This window comes from Salvelinus alpinus, chromosome 27 (genome assembly GCF_045679555.1).
Source record: "Salvelinus alpinus chromosome 27, SLU_Salpinus.1, whole genome shotgun sequence".
Taxonomy (NCBI): Eukaryota; Metazoa; Chordata; class Actinopteri; order Salmoniformes; family Salmonidae; genus Salvelinus; species Salvelinus alpinus.
The window spans coordinates 44,564,593-44,587,772 of NC_092112.1; the positions used below are offsets into that span (position 1 = coordinate 44,564,593).

General features: G+C 43.9%; 1 protein-coding gene across 1 annotated transcript in view; it reads left to right on the top strand.

The window, feature by feature from the left end:
- The window catches only part of LOC139556641 (fibronectin type III domain-containing protein 1-like), an 88,303-nt gene that overhangs the window by 41,576 nt on the left and 23,547 nt on the right, over window positions 1-23,180 (top strand). The window contains exons 15-18 of the mRNA XM_071370838.1: window positions 1,075-1,107; window positions 2,673-2,819; window positions 8,168-8,404; window positions 20,772-20,880. Coding sequence (XP_071226939.1) covers window positions 1,075-1,107; window positions 2,673-2,819; window positions 8,168-8,404; window positions 20,772-20,880 — 526 coding nt within the window. The remainder of the gene's footprint in view (window positions 1-1,074; window positions 1,108-2,672; window positions 2,820-8,167; window positions 8,405-20,771; window positions 20,881-23,180) is intronic.

Below are 23,180 nucleotides of genomic sequence, written 5' to 3' on the forward strand. Positions count from 1 at the left end.
TTCTATAACACAGACCCCAAAGCAAATCAAGTGGAGAAAAATATATTTATTCAAAGAGAACAAATCATAGTTGTTATGCTGGAAAGTAGATGGCAGATGGTCCTTCTTCCCTGGCCTCAATGTTTCACCACTGAACAAAGAGACAGGATGTGGTTTATTCCCAAGCCTAGCCTGTGGTTGATCTATTCGAATTCCTTGCAGTAAAATTGGGCCAATGGCCAAATACCAAGTGTTCAGTGTCAGGCTCAACGTATAGACAATTCAAACCAATGAGAACTTGCCATGTAGGTATGAATCCCAGACTGGAATTCCACCCGTGTCCCTGACCCATTCATCTTCAGTTCCCCATTACAAATGAACTATTTTCATTGATCAGAAATTCACTAGTACAGAAAAACAACTATTTCCATTAGTTAATTCCCTCTTGACCTTTAGTCCTCCGCGCTGTGTATTTATCTTTGAATATTCTTACACATCCAAACACACTTTTATGGCTAGACCTAAGTGTTCCGTAGGGATTTACACAATACAGACACAAAGCCCACATTCAGACACATACATATTATTAGGCTCTTATAGGGGTTATTGTAACAAACATACACCCAAAGACAGACAGCCATAAGTAATATGTTTTCCAATGTAATTCTCCTTTTTGCAAGTTTAAGGGAATAATCATGCCCAGTTGTTTTGAGTTTACTACAAGGCAATTGAGATGACTAAGAACAAATAATGGAGGAAATACTTAATTCTTAACTCAAAACAGTGCACCATTTTTTTCCACCGTCAACTTGAAACTTTATACTGAAGCTAAAAAGACAAGTGAGCGTTGCAGCATGTTTATATGTGTGCATATATTTGTGCATTTCCTCTCTCTTTGTGTGTGTGTGTGTGTGTGTGTGTGTGTGTGTGTGTGTGTGTGTGTGTGTGTGTGTGTGTGTGTGTGTGTGTGTGTGTGTGTGTGTGTGTGTGTGTGTGTGTGTGTGTGTGTGTGTGTGTGTGTGTGTGTGTGTGTATAGTATATATAGTGTATAGTGGTTTTTGGTCATGCTACAGCCTGTCTCACTTCTCCTACAGAGGAATCCTCGGGAATGGAAACGGACTCTATGGGTATGGTTGCCATGTTGTCTGATGCAGGCCTGCCTTGTTTCTTTCAATGTTAATCTATCAGTTCATCTGTTTGTTGACTGTTTCCTCTATTTTGTGTTTCCTTGCCTGTGGTCTTTTCTATGGTCGGTTGTGTGTTTGTTTGGGTTGGGTTTGGGCTCCTTCCATCATCGGCTGTGTTTCTGATGTTTTATCTGGCCAACTCAACCTCTACAGTGTCTGTGAACGGCATTACTAACCCAGAGAGAATGCCCTGGCATGCTCCACTGTACTGTTCTGCTCTGTGATGTCACTGCATGTGATGATGACTTGTGCTGTTATACACTACATAACCAAAAGTATGTGGACACCTGCTCGTCGAACATCTCCATCCAAAATCGGCAAGATTGACACCACTCCAGCCGACGCTTGGCATCGTGCATGGTGATCTTAGGCCTGTGTGTTGCTGCTCGGCCATGGAAACCCATTTCATGAAGCTCCCAACGAACAGTTCTTGTGCTGACGTTACTTCCAGAGACAGTTTGGAACTCGGTAGCAAGTGTTGCAACCGAGGACAGACTATTTTTACGCGTTTAAGCACTTGGCAGTCCCATTCTGTGAGCTTGTGTGGCCTACCACTTCTTGGCTGAGCCGTTGTTGCTCCTAGACGTTTCACTTCACAGTAACACCCCTTACTGTTGACCAGGGCAGCTCTAGCAGGGCAGAAATTTGACAAACTGACTTGTTGGAAATGTGGCATCCTATGACGGTGCCACATTAAAAGTTACTGAGCGCTTCAGTACGGGCTATTCTACTGCCAATGTTTGTCTATGGAGATTGCATGGCTGTATGCTCGATTTTATACACCTGTCAGCAACGGGTGTTGCTGAAATAGCCGAATCCACAAATTTGAAGGGGTGTCCACATACTTTTGTATATAGTATATAAAGTGTATCATGTCATGTTATGGTATACTGGTAATGCATGGTCATTCATGGTTTCAGTGAATGGAGGAACTGTGATTATGTTATGTTTGGTAAGCATACACCATGATGTTATAGTTTGATTAGTGCCATGAGAAAACTATTGCTCGTATATGCACCACTCGACAAATTGCATCCCAATATATTCATAGTGTTTCCCTGCAAGGCTGTGTGTGAGGCACATGATGGTGTCATGCAGAGGTCCGTTGGCACTCCACAGGCCAGAATGCCTGGTGCTGCTGGAAGTAACCAATTGATTTCAATGACCTCACTGACTTAATCCTTACACATTTGTTAGGCTCAGAACCATGAACATTACAGTAATCTACTGCGAAACGGGCATGATGTTCAAAAGCCGGTGCCTCGGGAATGGAAAAATATTGGCAGCAAAACATTACACATGAAGAACTTGCCTTTTAAAAGGGAAAAAAACATCAAGGTCATTTCCAATGATATCACACTCATTTCAAGAGCTATGGCATGCTTATTTACATACCAATTACAAAGGTCTAGTGCTACATACAAAATGTCACACAGACTAAATTCAATGGTATTTGGATTTAGTTTGTGATGGTCATGCCTTCACTTGCCCCTTTTTTTTTCTAGATGAGTTGTTGTGGCAGACCACCCTGCCCCCCACGCTGCCCCCCACCACCACCACGACAGACCACCCCGCCCCTGAACCAGACACCAGGCCCTTCAACAATAGCCCCTCCAATGAGTTCGACCTCGCCGGGAAGAAACGCTTCACAGGTAGGCTACGGTATGGAGGAAAAGGGATAACTGTAGCTTGTGCAATGTGTGTGAGCATGCTTGCTTGCATGTATGTGTGCCTGACTGGGTGAGTGCACCTCACATGCACGTGGGTGTGTGCTCGTCAGTGTGTTTGAGCTGTTTGTGTTTGAGTTTTGACAAACGATCTACCTCTGCCCTACGCTGATGAAACACACCACTTGCAGTTATTTCAGCATCACCGTCTAAGAGCTTAACCTTGTCATCTGTGGATTTAGACTTTCCTGTTTAGAGCTTAACCCTGTCAACACACAGGTCTTGCTTTATACCGCATTGCCATTATCTACATGATGGCTCTCGGTTTAAACAGAGCTTAACCTCTTCAATCATACAGTATATCTCACTCCTGTCTTTCTGCAGTGTTCTCAGTAGTGAGTGATTACATTTTCTGTTGTTGTTGTGGGGAAGCTTCTGTGAAGTCCCTCTAGATGCCAAAGAGAAAGGCTGTTTTTTCGTAACATGAATAATGTTCATCCAGGCATCCAGCTGAAACACGTGCATGTTTTTGTGTTTGATTTAGTGAGCGTGCTCGCATTTTAAGTGTGTGTGTGTGTGTGTGTGTGTGTGTGTGTGTGTGTGTGTGTGTGTGTGTGTGTGTGTGTGTGTGTGTGTGTGTGTGTGTGTGTGTGTGTGTGTGTGTGTGTGTGTGTGTGTGTGTGTGTGTGTGTGTGTGTGTGTGTGTGTGTGTGTGTGCGTGTGTGTGCAACACGTGTGTCTCAGCCTTATAAATAATTATAGTCTATTTGGTGTGTGTTCAGTTTTCTTTCACGGAGGAGAAATTAACTCTGGCTCTCTGTATCTTGGCTCGTTCAGTCGCACATCATAAATACATTCACAGTTCTTGACTAGCTCATATATTTACATGATTACCCCTGGGCCAAGGAAAACCCCTTTAGATGAAGGAGTGCCATCTTTGCATTGGTCTGGCAGAACCATCAGAGTTGTGTCTTCTTTCAGCTAACAGATGATATCCTGAAATGACCTCTAATGTTGTTTCACCCCTCTGTGACCCTCTCTTGCAGAGATTGAGGGTCAATCATGGTCCTGGAGAGCTGTCTGCATTGTTTGCTGGGTTTTGTTCCAGCCCAATACTAACACAGCTGATTTAACTCATCCAGGTCCCTGGTCTAGATTGAAGAGCATGATTAGTGTTAGTGCTGGGCTGGAACAAAGGCACACTAGGGTTGCTAAACTTGCATCTGCATGGAGGAACCCCCTTCTCTGGTCATGGTGTACACGAGACTGGGTCTGTGTGTAAAGTGTCACTATGACAGGTTAGAGATTTGGAGACAACAGAGTTAGTTAAGAATGTTGTTGGTAGAACTAATGGTCATACTGTAGACCTTTGTACTTCCCAATGCCACTCGCATTGTAAGGGCCAGGGTCTTGACAGTTCAGGGTCCACATGACATGGGCGACAGTGGCAAAGTTGGATTGGCTTTGCATAGCCTAACTGTGGGGCTAGTTAGGGAACATCAATACATTTCACAATGTAAATGAGACATATTTTCATGTTGCACACCTTTTAGCTGTCTCATGCTTTCAACATTTTTATATGCATTTCTACAAGTTATAGTTGGTTTAAGGTTTTTAGGTCATTGACATTTAAAAATATTTTCCCATGTGCATTGTGTAATTTACTGATGGTCCCTGAGCATTACGATCAGGTCGCATGCAGCTGTGTACCATTTTAATGATTACTTGGGTACTGCCAGCTGTGGGCATGTGGGCAGGATTGAAATAAACCCAACCCAAAGAAAGCTATTGCGGTACCTATCATTCCGTGACATGCCGTTTTTTCCTAAATATCTCGCAAATCTGTTTTGGACGAGACTGACTGTATGACCGAAATTGCCCTATTTGCACTTTGTAGTCAATTTTGAAACTAGAATAAATGTCTCTGACTCATATCAATGCTACGTAGGCCGTTTTCAAAAGGAGAAGTTGCTTACTACGTTCAGTTGCTCTTGAAGCGTCCTGCTGTCTCTTTACTGCTCTAAAGTGCTTGCTTTCATCTGTCTCCTCCTCTGTCTGCTTTATCCACATCCACTCCTATCGCTGGAAAAACAGACTGAACAGGAATAAAACCATCTCTGATTCCCCATCACCCTCTCTCTCCTTCCCTCCCTCCTACTGTCTCTCATGAAGGAGCCTCTCGGTGGTTGTTGGGCTCCTAATGATGATGTGTACATTCCTGCTGAGTCATCAGGGAGCGCCACTCACATCTCCCATGTGAATGTGTTGGCGTGGCATAGTTGGACAGTACCCTAACTGACGGGTCTCGGTAACAGCAGTGTTAGCTGGTATTGTTCACTATGAGGACCTCAATTCGAAATGTGTCAGTGGCATTGGACAGCCTTCGAAGCAAGGCTACCGGTTAGACCGGCGGATCCGGCCCGCGAGCCCAAACGGATCTGGCCCGCGAGCCCAAACGGATCTGGCCCGCGCGCCCAAACGGATCTGGCCCGCGAGCCCAAACGGATCTGGCCCGCGAGCCCAAACGGATCTGGCCCGCGAGCCCAAACGGATCTGGCCCGCGAGCCCAAACGGATCTGGCCCGCGAGCCCAAACGGATCTGGCCCGCGAGCCCATTCAATCTGGCCTGCGGGAGGTTTGAGTAAAAACATTATTACAAACAGGTCACTCTTCAACGTTTCAAATATATAGAAATGATGTTTAAATTATAATGGACCTATACGTTTTCAAATAACTGCCCTTTTTCTGGCCCGCAAATTGCTTTTGACAAATCGGTCCGCATAAAAATCTGTGGAACCCTCTGCTTAATTTTGCAATCCTGATGTGGCCCTCGAGACGGAATTATTGCCCACCCCTGAGTTGGGCAGTACCACCAATTGGAACAATTCCAATTGTTTGGTTGGTGCACGATGCTTGAAACACCAGAGCCATGTGTACTGAATATGGTGTAGGCTTATGTGTTGACAGCTTTGGGTGAAAGTCTTCTTAATTACCATATTATTAAAATGTTATTACAACATTGGCCCCTGAACCAGGTCATCTAATCCAGCTAAACTATCCCGTGAGCCGAGGCCGGCGGACGCACAGAAAACACATCTGAAGCTCATTACATCTATTAAAGGAATCCTAAGACAGAATGAAATAGAATAAGAATAACAGAGAAATAAGGAAATAATATGAAACCCGCTGATATCAGCAGTGAGAGGAGAGGTCCCTGACGGCCAAACAAGGAGACCTACTCTCTCATATTTATGAGTTTAATATATCAGATCCAACACAGCAGCCAGCTTTCTGACACGTCCTCCATTCCTCTATCTGGAGGGGGTTTTGACCATGCTAACTCAATTGACCAATCGTGTCAGTCAACTGTACTGGCGCCAGCCAAAGGGTATTGGGTTCCTCTTTACAGGCAGACACATGTTATCTGAAGACTCATATAGAGCTTATGATGTAAGTCAATGGAGTGTTACAGAAGGGAAGAAGAGTATAAAGTTATCCTTTCCCCTATGTTCGATTTGGCCTACACCGTTTATGTTCCGGGTCAATTTTAACCTCTCTCCTCTTTCATATGTTTCCCCCCCTGAGTTGATAGACCCAACTGTAAAAAATGTTGAGTCAAATGTTTGAATACTGCACCAAATTCGTAAATCCATCAAATTACTACATTTTACGACATTTATTAAATGTTTTGCTAGAATTCAGATCACTGTCCCTCGGCCTCTGAACGTCACAGGGAAAACAAACTTATATCCTTGTGATCATCGTGGATAGATCTTTACTGCACAGAATACCAATTGTCTCTAGAACAAAGGTCAAGGTCAAATTGTCTCGTCAGCTTGTTTCTAGGACAAACCGTTCAAAGGTTATATAGACCAAGATCAAAATGCGGGGGTCAAATTGAACCAGAACATTATGGATGTCGCTACCAGGTCAACTTTTTTTGTTTTCTTTTAAATTACATGTTTTGCAATTTTGAGCCCCATACTTGGGAAAGTAGATGAAGGGTCGTGGTGGAAAATTACATTAAATAGTATTTTAGTGATTCCAAACTGTTCCGGGAACATAAAGGAAAGGGTTAAAAGCACTAGATCTACTTCCTCAGAATGTAGTAGATCAAAAGATAGATATAGAAAGACCATAGAAGACACAAGATCTCAAAAGTAAGATACCATGTGGAAACAGACACATGTATACATCTAGAAAAGCAGATACACAGACAGACACATACATCAGTGTCCAGATGTGTAGCTGTAAGGATGCAGATGTAGTTGAAACGTTCTCAAATCTATTGTATTCTTTTAAAAAGGAGAGTAGAAACCTTGTAGCCCTGTTGGACTGTGTCTGTTGGCTGTCCTGAGTCGTGTGGTGGGTTGGGACTGAGTCCAGCCAAATTCCCATTCCCATCCCAATCATACTGAGAATTCTGGGAGTTCTGGAAGTGTTCACAGCTGTCTATGGATCCAACTGGCACTACAGTAGCTCCCAAGGACACGAAGAACGACAGAAATACAGACAGACAGAGAATCACCCGATGGGGAGCAAGGATGGGACCAGGGGTCTCACACGACCTGTTATGCTACGCAAGATCACCCACTCTGACTTCTCCTGAACTCCTGACAGAGGAGCCTACCCTAGTAGACTGAGTTATAAACGGAATAGATTGTAAAATGAGACTTTCTTGTCCACCAGCAGATGTTAAAACATTTCCTTCTTGTATTAAAACCTCTATGCAGTCTTTTTAATTAAATCCTTTTAAATCATCACTGTGTGTCTAATAAATCATCATGTCATAAAAATAACTCAAAATTAAGTTATTATTTTCCTGAGTGTCCTTTTGCCATGGAAATGCTCAGTCTGATCGTGTGGGCGTGTCGATGCAAATTTGAAGAAGGTTTATTTATATACACAACCCTTATTGGCGAATAGGGTCGTCTCGAATCTAGAGCCTACCCAGCCTACCCCGCCTACCCCTTCAAAGTAGTAGGATACATAAGCCAATAAAATATGACTGGTCATTGGTCAGAATAATCACATTAGATTGTGATGTCATGATCTGTGCCAAAAACTCCATCCCACCTGAACAGATTGGGCATGATCATAATTTTCACAATTTCAACCTCATAGTGTGGAAATATCATTTTTTTTTAACACGTATTTAACTGCACTGCCTCTTCAACATAATTATTTTAGTGTTCAGTAAAAATGTAGACCAAAGAAAACATTGTGCTCTCCCAAGGAGTTTCTTGGTTGGTGCGTAAAACCAGCAAAAATGTAACATAATTGATCAACCATCTTGCTGCTTTCCCATCCCTCCCTGCCATCCCTCTCTCCAGCTCCGTATGTGAACTTCATCCAGAAGGATCCGGGCGCTCCGTGCTCGCTGACGGAGGCTCTGGAATACCTACAGGTGGACGTCCTGGAAAACCTGTTCAAGAAAGACAGCCTGGCTTCTAATCAGAAACAGCCGCCCAAAAACAAGCCCCACAACATCACGGTGGTCGCCATGGAAGGCTGTCACTCATTCGTCATCCTGGACTGGGCCATCCCACTGAAGGATGACATGGTGTCAGGTGAGTGGACCACAATGTCAAGCAGGGTGACTAGCAAGCTTGGCCACATAGTGGGGTGTACTGCAGATACAATGTGAGAGGTGTGAAGAGTATTCTGTCAGTGCCTCAAGCAGTTAGTGTGCACTTATGCTGCAATTATTCTGATCTTTTTTCAATAATTAGTCTTTTGACAAATCAGATCAGCTCTGATGTGAAAATATCTGATGTGATTGATCAAAAGACATATTAGTGGAAAATATATCAGAAATGGGATGCCTCTGTAAACCCAGCCTATATCTGACTTCAACTTTTCTATCCTGACCCATTTATTATGCTTTTCAAAGGATCATAGCAGGTCAGCAGACATAATCTAACTATCACGTTTAAGGTAAGACACAGGTGCAGACAGTGTCGAAATAACAAAGTTTATTATTCGAACAGGGGCAGGCGAAAGGACAGGTCAAGGGCAGGCAGAGGTCAGTAATCTAGATTGGTGGGGCAAAGGTACAGGATGGCAGGCAGGCTCAGTGTCAGGGCAGGCAGCATGGACAACACCGGGGAAACTAGGATACAGGAACACTCGAGAGACAGGAGCAGAGGGAAAACCGCTGGTAGGCTTGACGACACAAAACAAGCTGGCAACAGACAAACAGAGAACACAGGTATAAATACACAGGGGATAATGGGGAAGCTGGGCGACACCTGGAGGGGAGTGGAGACAATCACAAAAGTGAAACAGATCACGGTGTGACACTAACTAGTCAGCTCCTAGTTAGATTTTAGGGAGTCACCCAACCCCCAATGTTTTAGATGTCAGTAACTGAGTTTTGAGTACTGTAAAACTATATTTGTTAGATAGAGGGATCCAGTGTGTAGTGAGTGTGACTTGTGAACAGTGCTTCAGAGACATGGGTTCAGTCATCCAGAGAGAAGCTGTGTGTTGTCTTTGGCTGGCCAACAGAAGCTCCTAGTCCTTGATTGGGCTCGGCCATTCTCTGATGTCTAAACCATATAGTATCGCAGACCCGCACCACTTTCTCTCTCTTTCCCAGTATTTCGATCTCTCTCTCATTTCAATATACTGTATTTAACATCTTTGCTAAAATGCATGTAGTGCCTTAAAATATATTCCAGAGATACGTACACGTACATAAATTTTCTCAAATGCATGTACTGTTATGCCTGACAATATTCCAGAAATGCATGGCTATGACATCTAGTCTACAGGGTGGCCAAAGGCATTCCTAATTCAGCTTCTTAATTTACTCTTTACGGATTGATCAATGGAGACATTTTTTGGGCCACCAAGCCAAAACTTTGCCAATGATATAAGTAATTTAAATTGTGATGGTGAGTGAAAAAAAATATGTTGGATGTCACCTAATTTTAACATCCTGTCATAAAGAGCACAAGTTCAACTTGATAAAAAACACATTTTCTCCTCTTAAAAAATGTAATAAAAAGTGTGACTAGTAAGTGCCTCTAGTATCACGGGCGCTAGGCTGCAAAAAAATTATAATGTATTGTTGTTTTTATCGATTTAAACAAACAATACATTGAACAATGCTCCACAATATGTCAGCGTGTAGGTCTAGGCGTTGTCGTTCCAATGAGTGGTATTATATGGCTCTGCAGTGTATGGTTAGCGGCGTTATGGTGCGTTCATAACCAAGTGGGAAGTGGGAATTTACCACATCTGGGAAAAATTGAACGGTAATTACTAGTTAAATCAGCCATGAATCCTCTTGTGACAGAGGGAATGGAAGCTTGTTGTGTGCAACAGGGAGGGGCAATTGAATACAAGATTCAAAATAATAAAGTCAATTGCTAAAACATTTCTAGCCTGTCTATCTATGGGTAACAGGGTTGATGTGTTATGCTCAACACGCTCAGTTTTTCACCACAAAACACCAGAAAATTGCCAAATAGAGTAGAACCAGCTCACCTGCTTTTACACTATGATTTGACTATTAGATGTTCAATGTTTCTTAATTATTTATTTATTTTTAACTTTGTTTATTGAATTTTCAACACCAGCATTTACAAAATAATTGCACTTGTTTGGTAGTAATATAAAACAACACAACACATCAAAGACAACAATACAGCAAAACAGAGAGAGAGAGAGACAGACATAAAAAAAATACAAATAAGAAAAAATAAAAAGACGAGAAAAATAAATAATATATATATATACATGTATATATGTATTGATACAGTTGTTATAGGTCAACAAGCACAGATAATACAATCCTTAACATCCGAGATGTCGTGTATACACATACCAGGCCTCTTACATCACCAATATATAAATATACATCACTCTGGAACTGCAGGGAAATGTAGTCGTTTAACATAAGGAAAGAAGGGAGCCCACATTGCATAGAATTTGTCTACAGACCCATTGAGTGTGTGTTTAAAATGGATTTATTCCAAAGAGCATGAGAAGGGGGTGCAGAGGATTTCCATCTAAGTAAAATTAATCGTCTCGCTAACAAAGTGACAAAGGCAATTACATCCTTATTCTTTTTGGTCAATTGTATTGTGGGTAAGGAAACCCCAAATAGTGCAATAAAAGGGTCTGGCTCGATCTGTGTGCCGCTTCATTCTAAGAGTGTGTTAAAGATGTCTTTCCAGAAACCAACAAGAGATGGGCAACACCAAAACATGTGTGCATGATTACCAGGAGACTAATTACATCGTACACAATTAGGGTTCACATCCTTGTAAATTTAGGAAATCTTGCTTTGGTCCAGTGGGCCCTATGAATGAGTTTGCATTGAATGAGACCGTGTCGAGCGCAAATAGAAGAGCTATGTACCCTTTTGAGTGCCCCTTCCCATAGTTCATCAGATATTTCCTCACCCAGTTCCTCCTCCCATGAGGATTTCATCTTGTTTAATGAGGTGGTTTGTAGTGAGCAAATTTGACTATAGATTATTGACAAGGTGCCTTTCAGAGTAGAAAGTGGGATAAGAAATGTGTCGAACTGTGTTTCACCAGGAAGGATTCCAGATCTTCAATGTTGTTTTGACACATATATTTTTGGTGAAGGGGGAGTAAGGGTCTGTAACGGAGGAGTGAGCGAGGGAAGACAAATGATGCCGGTATAGATGAGACGACCTCCATCTCTAGCCAAATTGGAGGTGGGAATATCTCTCGGCTCTGCAACCAGTACTGAATGATCCTAAGTGTAACGGGCTTCCTCCTTCTCCTCATCCGAAGAGGAGTAGCAGGGATTTGACCAAAATGCAGCGGGTTGTGAATACATATTGATTTAATAGACAAAACGGAAAAACACGACAAACACTTGAATAATTACAAAACAAATAAACGAATGTAGACAGACCTGGACACGAACTTACATACAACGTGAAGAACGCATGAACCAGGAAAACAGACTACATAAAACGAACGAACTAACAAAAACCGGAACAGTCCCGTGTGGCGTAACATACAGACACTGACACAGGAGACAATCACCCACAAACAAACAGTGAGAACAACCTACCTTAATATGACTCTCAATTAGAGGAAAACGCAAAACACCTGCCTCTAATTAAGAGCCATACCAGGCAACCCAAAACCAACATAGAAACAGCAAACATAGACTGCCCACCCAAAACTCACGCCCTGACCATCACACACATACAAAACAACAGAAAACAGGTCAGGAACGTGACAGAACCCCCCCCTCAAGGTGCGAACGCCGGGCGCACCAGCACAAAGTCCAGGGGAGGGTCTGGGTGGGCATCTGACCACGGTGGTGGCTCAGGCTCCGGACGCTGTCCCCACACCACCATAGTCACTCCCCGCTTCTGTATCCCCCTCCCAATGACCACCCTCCAACTAAACCCACCTAGATGAAGGGGCAGCATCGGGATAAGGGGCAGCAGCTCCGGGATAAGGGGCAGCAGCTCCGGGCTGAGGGACTCCGGCAGGTCCGGGCTGAGGGACTCCGGCAGGTCCGGGCTGAGGGACTCCGGCAGGTCCGGGCTGAGGGACTCCGGCAGGTCCTGGCTGGACGGCTCCGGCAGGTCCTGGCTGGACGGCTCCGGCAGGTCCTGGCTGGACGGCTCCGGCAGGTCCTGGCTGGACGGCTCCGGCAGGTCCTGGCTGGACGGCTCCGGCAGGTCCTGGCTGGACGGCTCCGGCAGGTCCTGGCTGGACGGCTCCGGCTGGTCCTGGCTGGACGGCTCCGGCTGGTCCTGGCTGGACGGCTCCGGCTGGTCCTGGCTGGACGGCTCAGGCTGATCCGGTCTGGCGGAAGGCTCTGGCTGATCCGGTCTGGCGGAAGGCTCTGGCTGATCCGGTCTGGCGGAAGGCTCTGGCTGATCCGGTCTGGCGGAAGGCTCTGGCTGATCCGGTCTGGCGGAAGGCTCTGGCTGATCCGGTCTGGCGGAAGGCTCTGGCTGATCCGGTCTGGCGGAAGGCTCTGGCTGATCCGGTCTGGCGGAAGGCTCTGGCTGATCCGGTCTGGCGGAAGGCTCTGGCTGATCCGGTCTGGCGGAAGGCTCTGGCTGATCCGGTCTGGCGGAAGGCTCTGTAGGCTCTTGGCAGACGGGCGGCTTTGCAGGCTCATGGCAGACGGGCAGTTCAGGCGCCGTTGGGCAGACGGGCAGTTCAGGCGCCGTTGGGCAGACGGGCAGTTCAGGCGCCGCTGGGCAGACGGGCAGTTCAGGCGCCGCTGGGCAGACGGGCAGTTCAGGCGCCGCTGGGCAGACGGGCAGTTCAGGCGCCGCTGGGCAGACGGGCAGTTCAGGCGCCGCTGGGCAGACGGGCAGTTCTGTAGGGAGGAGACGGAGAGACAGCCTGGTGCGCGGTACCGGAACTGGAGGCACTGGGCTGGAGACACGCACCATAGGGAGAGTGCGTGGAGGAGGAACAGGGCTCTGGAGATGCACTGGAAGCCTGGTGCGTGGTGTCGGCACTGGTGGTACTAGGCTGGGGCGGGAAGGTGGCGCCGGATATACCGGACCGTGAAGGAGGACACGTGCTCTTGAGCACCGAGCCTCCCCAACCTTACCAGGTTGAATGGTCCCCGTAGCCCTGCCAGTGCGGCGAGGTGGAATAGCCCGCACTGGGCTATGCAGGCGAACCGGGGACACCACCTGTAAGGCTGGTGCCATGTACGCCGGCCCGAGGAGACGTACTGGAGGCCAGATACGTTGGGCCGGCTTCATGGCATCCGGCTCGATGCCCAACCTAGCCCTCCCAGTGCGGCAAGGTGGAATAGCCCGCACTGGGCTAAGCACGCGTACTGGGGACACCGTGCGCTTTACCGCATAACACGGTGTCTGACCAGTACGACGCCCTCTTACTCCACGGTAAGCCCGGGGAGTTGGCTCAGGTATCCAACCCGGCTTCGCCACACTCCCCTTTAGGCCCCCCCCCCAAGAAATTTTTGGGTGAGCCTCTCGGGCTTCCAGCCTCTCTTACGTGCTGCCTCCTCATACCAGCGCTCCTGGGCTGTGGCTGCCTTCTTCTCCTCCCTCAAGCGGCGATTCACATCAACCTTAGCCCAGGGTCCTTCTCCATTGAAAATTTGCTCCCAACTCCATTCCTCTTCTCTCCATTGCTTTAGTTCCTTCCCTCCTTCCTCAATCCGCTTGGTCCTGTTGGGGTGGGTGATTCTGTAACGGGCTTCCTCCTTCTCATCCGAAGAGGAGTAGCAGGGATTTGACCAAAATGCAGCGGGTTGTGAATACATATTGATTTAATAGACAAAACGGAAAAACACGACAAACACTTGAATAATTACAAAACAAATAAACGAATGTAGACAGACCTGGACACGAACTTACATACAACGTGAAGAACGCATGAACCAGGAAAACAGACTACATAAAACGAACGAACTAACAAAAACCGGAACAGTCCCGTGTGGCGTAACATACAGACACTGACACAGGAGACAATCACCCACAAACAAACAGTGAGAACAACCTACCTTAATATGACTCTCAATTAGAGGAAAACGCAAAACACCTGCCTCTAATTAAGAGCCATACCAGGCAACCCAAAACCAACATAGAAACAGCAAACATAGACTGCCCACCCAAAACTCACGCCCTGACCATCACACACATACAAAACAACAGAAAACAGGTCAGGAACGTGACACTAAGGTTAGTGGCCCAATAATAGAATCTGAAATCCAGTAGAGCTAGACCGCCGTCGGGTTTGGGCCTCTGCAAAAGCTGTTTTCGTATCCTGGGGGGCTTTTTGTCCCATATAAAGGGTAGTATTAGGCCGTCGATCTTTTTGAAAAATGTATTGGGAAGAAATATTGGAAGGCACTGATAGAGATATAAGAATTTGGGGAGAGTATTCATTTTAATATAATTAATTATTGCGACTAAGGAGAGGTGTAGCAAAGACCAGCGTTACAAATCGTCCTTAGTATGGGTTAAAAGAGGAGCAAAGTTGGCTTGAAAAAGGTTTTCAAATCTGATTGTGACATGTACCCCAAGATAAATATATCCACTGTGAGCAATTTTAAATAGCAAGTTATGTAAAGGGGAATTTTATGCGGCCATATTAAGCGGCATCAATTCGCTTTTACTGAGATTCAGTTTATACCCTGCTAAGTGACCGAAGGATGTGAAAGTGGCAAGGGCAGCAGGAACAGAGACAGAAAGGTTGGATGTGTATAATAATAAATAATCTGCATATAAAGACAGTTTTTGTTTGTGTCCGTATCTGACTATACCTTTGATGAGGGGGTTGGAGCGATGTGCTTTTGCAAGTGGTTCTATGGCGAGGGCAAACAGTAAGGGACTTAAAGGGCAACCCTGGCGTGTGGATCGTTGCAAAGGGAAGCAATCTGATTGAGTGTTATTAGTCCTGACAGAGGCTTGAGGGGATGAGTACAGAAGTCTTATCCAAGTCATGAATTTGGAGGCAAAGCCAAAATTATTTCGAGTATAAAAAAGGTATTTCCATTCCACCCAGTCAAACGCTTTCTCCGCATCCAGGGATATAATGACTTCAGAGGTATTGGCGACAGAAGGGTTATATATAATATTAAATAATTGTTGAAGATTGAAGAATGAGTGTCTATTTTTAATAAATCCTGTTTGTTCCGGATAAATAATTGATGGGGACTGTTTCCAGACGCGTTTCCAGAAGTTTGGCTCGAATTTTATAGTCAAAATTTAGCAGGCTAATTGGACGGTATGATACACAGTCAAGAGGGTCTTTGTTTTTTTAAGAATAAGACAAATGGCTGCCTGAGTGAGAGTCTGTGGGAGAGCACCATTTACAAATGCTTCATTGTACATTTCAATTAGAAAAGGGGCTATTTTGGAGAAACTTCTTATAAAACTCTGCTGACTAGCTGTCAGGCCCTGAGCTTCTCCCGGATTGAAGGGATTGGACAGTATTAGACAATTCTTCAACAGTGATCGGCTGCTCTAATTTTTTTTTACCAAATCCCGTCTGACCGAAGGCACAGCAAGTGAGTGGAAGAAATCCTCCAATTCCAATGTATCCGCATTACTTTCAGAAGTATATAGAGACTGGTAAAATCTCTTGAACTCCTCATTGATCCCTCTAGGGTCTAATGATATCCCAGACGATGTATGAATTTTAGGAATCTGAAATGATGATGATAGTTGACGTAACTTGTGAGCTAATAATTTACTGGCTTTATCTCCTTGTTCATAGTAAGTGCACCTAGACTTGACAAGCAGTTCAGTAACCTGATCTGGTAATAATGTGTCAAATTCTGCTTGCAAAGTTAAACATTCCTTATAAATAGCCGGAGATGGTGAAACGGCATAAATGTAATCTAATTGGGCAATACAGCGTGTTAACATAGATAGCCTATCCTTTTTCAGTTTGTTCTCATGTGCGGTGTAGGAAATCATTTCACCTCTGATATAAGCTTTCAAAGTTTCCCAAAGAGTAGACGCAGAGATGTTTGGGGTTCTAATTGTGGTCATGAAAAAGTCGATTTGACTCAAAACAAAATTGACAAACGTGTTCTTTACCGAGCAGTTACCTGCTCTTGCAGACTCTGTTTTTGGCCGGGTAGACAACATTACAAACGTACATTTCTCAAACTTGCTCTGAAATGTTTAGGGGTCCCTTCCAGACGCCTGGCCAAACAGAAATATATACAATTTTGCAAGGTTAAATATATATGTCTGAAGTCGGTACTGCAGATCTGCCAACTTCTGTCTGTAGCGTCCGAACAGTTTGGGCAACACACTAGTATTACCATCACAGAAAGTCGAGACTCTCACGAACACGTACAGCACCAGTCAAAAGTTTAGACTCACCTACTAATTCAAGGGTTTTTCTTTATTTTTACATTGTAAAATGATAGTGAAGACATCACAGCTATGAAATAACACATATGTAATTCTTTTTTATTTGTTTAATTTCACCTTCATTTTACCAGGTAGGCTAGTTGAGAACAAGTTCTCATTTGCAACTGCGACCTGGCCAAGATAAAGCATAGCAATTCGACACATACAACAACACAGAGTTACACATGGAATAAACAAAACATACAGTCAATAATACAGTAGAACAAAAGAAAACAAAAAGTTTATATACAGTGAGTGCAAATGAGGTAAGTTAAGGCAATAAACAGGCCATGGTGGCGAATTAATTACAATATAACAATTAAACACTGGAATGGTAGATGTGCAGAAGATGAATGTGCAAGTAGAGATACTGGGGTGCAAAGGAGCAAGATAAATATATAAATACAGTATGGGGATGAGGTAGGTAGATAGATGGGCTATGTACAGGTGCAGTGATCTGTGAGCTGCTCTGACAGCTGGTGCTTAAAGCTAGTGAGGGAGATATGAGTCTCCAGCTTCAGAGATTTTTGCAGTTCGTTCCAGTCATTGGCAGCCAGAACTGGAAGGACTGGAAGGAAAGACGACCAAAGGAGGAATTGGCTTTGGGGGTGACCAGTGAGATATATCTGCTGGAGCGCGTGCTACGAGTGGGTGCTGCTATGGTGACCAGTGAGCTGAGATAAGGCAGGGCTTCACCTAGCAGAGACTTGTAGATAACCTGTAGCCAGTGGGTTTGGCGACAAGTATGAAGCGAGGGCCAACCAACGAGAGCGTACAGATCGCAATGGTGGGTAGTGTATGGGACTTTGGTGACAAAACGGATGGCACTGTGATAGACTGCATCCAGTTTGTTGAGTAGAGTGTTGGAGGCTATTTTATAGATGACATCACCGAAGTCGAGGATCGGTAGGGTGGTCAGTTTCACGAGGGTATGTTTGGCAGCATGAGTGAAGGATGCTTTGTTGCGATATAGGAAGCCGATTCTAGATTTCATTTTGGATTGGAGATGCTTAATGTGAGTCTGGAAGGAGAGTTTACAGTCTAACCAGACACCCAGGTATTTGTAGTTGTCCACGTATTCTAAGTCAGAGCCGTCCAGAGTAGAGATGCTGGACAGGCGAGCAGGTGTGGGCAGTGATCGATTGAATAGCATGCATTTAGTTTTACTTGCGTTTAAGAGCAGTTGGAGGCCACAGAAGGAGAGTTGTATGGCATTGAAGCTCGTCTGGAGGTTAGTTAACACAGTGTCCAAAGAGGGGCCAGAAGTATACAGAATGGTGTCGTCTGTGTAGAGGTGGATCAGAGACTCACCAGCAGCAAAAGCAACATCATTGATGTATACAGAGAAAAGAGTCGGCCCGAGAATTGAACCCTGTGGCACATCCATAGAGACTGCCAGAGGTCCGGACAACAGGCCCTCCGATTTGACACACTGAACTCTATCAGAGAAGTAGTTGGTAAACCAGGCGAGGCAATCATTTGAGAAACCAAGGCTGTCGAGTCTGCCAATAAGAATGTGGTGATTGACAGAGTCGAAAGCAGAGTCGGACTCGACAGAGTCGAAATCAAGTAGTAACCAAAAAAGTGTTAAACAAATCAAAATATATTTGAAATGTGAGATTCTTAAAAGTAGCCACACTTTGCCTTGATGACAGCTTTGCACACTCTTGGCTTTCTCTCAACCATCTTCATGAGGTAGTAACCTGGAATGCTTTTCCAACAGTCTTGAAGGAATTCCCACATATGCTGGGTACTTGTTGGCTGCTTTTCCTTCACTCTGCGGTCCAACTCATCCCAAACCATCTCAATTGGGTTGAGGTCGGGTGATTGTGGAGGCCAGGTCATCTGATGCAGCACTCCATCACTCTCCTTCTTGGTCAAATAGCCCTTACACAGCCTGGAGGTGTGTTGGGTCAGTGTCCTGTTGAAAAACAAATGATAGTCCCACTAAGCGCAAACCAGATGGGATGGCGTATCACTGCAGAATGCTGTGGTAGCCATGCTGGTAAAGCGTGCCTTGAATTCTAAATAAATTACTGACAGTGTCACCAGCAAAGCACCCACAACACCATCACACCTGCAAAAACTTCACGGTGCAAAACTTCACGGTGGGAACCGCACATGCAGAGATCATCCATTCACCTACTCTGCGTCTCACAAAGACACGGCAGTTGGAACCAAAAATCTAACATTTGGACTCATCAGACCAAGGACAGATTTCCACCAGTCTAATGTCCATTGCTTGTATTTTTTGGGCCTTGCAAGTTTCTTATTATTATTGGTGTACTTTAGTAGTGGTTTCTTTGCAGCAATTCAAACATGAAGGCCTGATTCACGCAGTCTCCTCTGAACAGTTGATGTTGAGATGTGTCTGTTACTTGAACTCTGTGATGCATTTATTTGGGCTGCAATTCAAGGTGCTGTAATTTCTTATCCTCTCCAGCAGAGGTAACTCTGGTTCTTCCTTTCCTGTGGCGGTCCTCATGAGAGCCAGTTTCATCATAGAGCTTGATAGCTTTTGCGGCTGCACTTGAAGAAACTTTAAAAGTTCTTGACATTTTCGGGATTGACTTGCCTTCATGTCTTAAAGTAATGATGGACTGTCGTTTCTCTTTCCTTATTTGAGCTAGTCTTGCCATAAAATGGACTTGTTTTTTTACCAAATAGGGCTATCTTCTGTATACCAACCCTACCTGGTCATAACATAACTAATTGGCTCAAACGCATTAAGAAGGAAAGAAATTCCACAAATGTACTTTTAACAAGGCACACCTGTTAACTGAAATGCATTCCAGGTGACTACCTCATGAAGCTGGTTGAGAGAATGGCAAGAGTGTGCAAAGCTGTCATCAAGGCAGAGGGTGGCTACTTTGAAGAATCAAACATTTTAATTGCATTTTTATTTGTTTAACACTTTTTTGGTTACTACATGATTCCATGTGTTATTTCATAGTTTGATGTCTTCACTATTATTCTACAATGTTGAAAATAGTAGAAATACAGAAAAACCCAACAAAACCTTTCTAAAGACGTTTAAAAAAAAATTACCAAAATGTGAAAATGTATCTGAAAATATATTCTAAAATACATTTTCATTGTACTTCAGATTGTATTTTGAAATACATTAAACACATTTCCCGATGCATTTAACATATATTGCGACACATTTTACATGGATTTATATATACATTGTAAATACATTTTGTAATATATGTTGGAATGTATTTTTTTAAACACATATATTAAATATTTCACCTTTCCTCATTTTTATTCCCTTATTGGCTGCGTTGTCAGAAAGATGAGCAAAGGAAAGACAAATGAAAGAGGGAGAGAGAGACAGCAGGGTTGAGAGAGAATGAAAGAGTGAGGAGAGAAGGATAAGTGAGTGACAGGCTGCAACAGTGCTTCTGTTTTCACACTTCTGATTACAAAATATAGTGATAGAGAAAAAATTTAAGAGAGGGAGAGAAAGAGGGGACAACACAATCAGAGAGAAAGACTGGTGCCTGTGGTAGTGGTTCCCTCCTCCTCCTTCCCTCCACCTTGAGCCAGCTATGTTGGCAGGGCTCCAGCAAAAATACGAACACATAGGAGCTAGATGTGGCGGGGAGCACCGCCCTTGTAGAGTTTCCACTGGCTGAGTGGCATGATCTGAGCATTCCATGACCTCAGCACTCACGTACTGAAATGGGGCTTTATGGAGGTTTACCATTATGTGTGTGTGAGAGGAGAGGCAAGACAAGAGGTGAGAAACAGAGAAACAGATTGTCTCTGTATGTGTAGTGGTTGGCAGATCCACAATGTGCCGTGACTGCGGCTGTCTCTAGTTTAAAACCACTGATACCTCAAATTAGTTGGGATCGTTCTTCTGCCTCCAATCGCTCTCCTCTCAAAGTAAATATTTCCTCTCTAACATCAGACCACCCTTACCTTTGGCTACACATCAAAACCAACATGGACACATTCTATTTCTCCTTCTCAAACTTTAAAATGGATCAATGTTCGATCCCTCCCCTCTCTAACCTCTGGTGACCTTTGGCCCCTGACTCGCGCCTTGTGTGTGACCCCTGCAGGCTACATGGTCCACAGTGCCTCATACGATGACGTCCTCAACAACAGGTGGTCCTCCAGTGCATCCAGCGGCTCACATCTGGCTGTAGAAAACCTCAAACCTAACTCCAGGTGAGAATATGCTCTCTGTGTGTTTAATGTCTTACACAATGGGCTGGTTATACAAACTAAAGGATATGCGAGATGTTACGGCTCGTATACTCTTTACCCATGTGTGTGCGTCTGTGGAGGTGTTTGCCTACGTGTTTTGCGTCTGTGTGTAAGTATTTATAACTATAAATCAAATCAAATTCTATTCATCACATGCGCAGAATACAGCTTGTGTAGGCTTTACAGTGAATTGCTTGCTTATGAAGCTTTCCCAACGATGCAGCGTTTAAAAATAATAATACAAAATAAAATAGTAACTAACATGAAATGAATCAAATAAAATACACAAGAATGGAGCTACGGTATATACAGGGAGTACCAGTACCAGATCAATGTGCAGAGATACAAGGTACTTGAGGTAGATATGAACATGAAGGCAAGGTAATGTGACTAGGCATCCGGATAGATAGAAGTTAGAGTGAAATAAAGAACAGAGTAGCAGCAGCAAATGACGAGTGTAAAAGTGTGTGTGTGAGGGTGTGCATGTGTGTTTGTATTTGTGTTTGTGTCGTGTCGGTATGCGTATATGTCAGCAGAGGCTCCTCAAAGGAGGAAAGGGAGGACCGATCTCCTTAGTGAATTTCTGAAAAAAAACCTTTTCAGATAAAACGACACTAAATATATTCACGTCACCAAATATTTGGTTAAAACACACTGCTTTGCAATGAAGGTCTCCAGTAATGTCGTGACGTGACTATCATTAATGTGATGATGGCTATTTTATCAAATCAATTAACTATGTTTAATTATTAAATGAATCATGTAACAATTAACTCATTAGTAACTTGGGGCACAACGGAAAAAGTTTGTTTAATGAGTTACCGTTTCCCGAATTAACTCAAGAATATATCAGAATATATCGTTATCATATTAGTCATCCATTAATTATTATTACCTCATCAGTCTCGTTCTGAACGGCGTTGACTTCAAATCTGCATGAACCCTAGTCTAAATGACGATTCAGCAATACACAAATTGGCTTAATTATTTATTTACTAACTAACTAAATAATCACACAGAATTACATAAACACACACAGAGGATAGATTATACGTTGATTACTGACATAATGCAATGGAAAGTCCCTAGTGGACTAACCCGATATGATGGCTTGGTACACAATGAAAAGGGATGGGCATGTAAGGAGAGGGAGAGACAGAGAGAGTCAACTTATTGTACATACATGTGGAAACTATGCTCATGGTGTTGGGTTCGACATTTTGAACATTGAGATATTGAATATCTGTAGAAGGAGAGATAGCTGTGGAATGTGTTGGAATGTGTTGGGGGATGGGAGCAGAGCACCGTGTTGATACAGGGGAGACAGATGGACATCTGTGGATTAGATGAAGGAGGGGTTGAGGTCAGGAGGTGAGGTCAGTTCCCCTTAAGGGAGTAATCAGGGTTTCGTATCTGATTAACCTTTTCCTGTTGGGCATAAACTGTAAGGATTGCAGCGAGGGAGTGTCTTAAGTGGGATATAAATATCTGGATGGGACAAATGTTGAGTTGTCCTGATTACAGCTGTACAGAACCTTTGGGAAGAATTCAACTTGGTTAAAGCTTCTCTAGTGTCCGTGAGTTATTTACTTTGTTTGTCAACCAGAGACTCCTTTGTAGTTGTAGCTTCTAGGTCTAACAGTGTCTGTTAGAACGGTTCCTCCAGAGGTGTACCACACGGTGTTCAGAGAGGCTTGTTAGAATAGATCCTTTAGAGGTATCTATGGTGGTGAAAGGAAATCTTCGGCCGAGTCTTCGGTTGATTATTCAGGGTACAGTTGGATCACTTTCTACACCGGCAGCGACCCGGCAGTTTTTGGTCTGTGGTAAATTTCGTTAGCAGTCCTTTTATGCACTCTGGAAAAATGGGGCATTCCATCCTGTTGACATAATGTCTGTGCTCACGTGGATGTGGTTACTGACTGGGTAAAACTTTCTATGACAACAATTATCTCATTTAGAAGGCTAAAATCATCTTGCTATCTTTTCAAAAATAGTTTCATATGTAATCATATAAGTTGAACAACATTTAGATGTAAACCTGACCCCTTGAATGCGTACACTTTCAGATATAGTTATTTAGTTATACCATCCTTAATGATATCACAAAACAACAACTGATTTGACATGATTATTGTTTGGAGCCCCAACAACCATTTCCCGCATTATTTATGTTAGAAATATTGTTTCAATGTCCCATCTTTTGATGTTAAAATACTGCAAAGCTTCTGTCTGTTGTAACACTCAGACATTCCACTCTC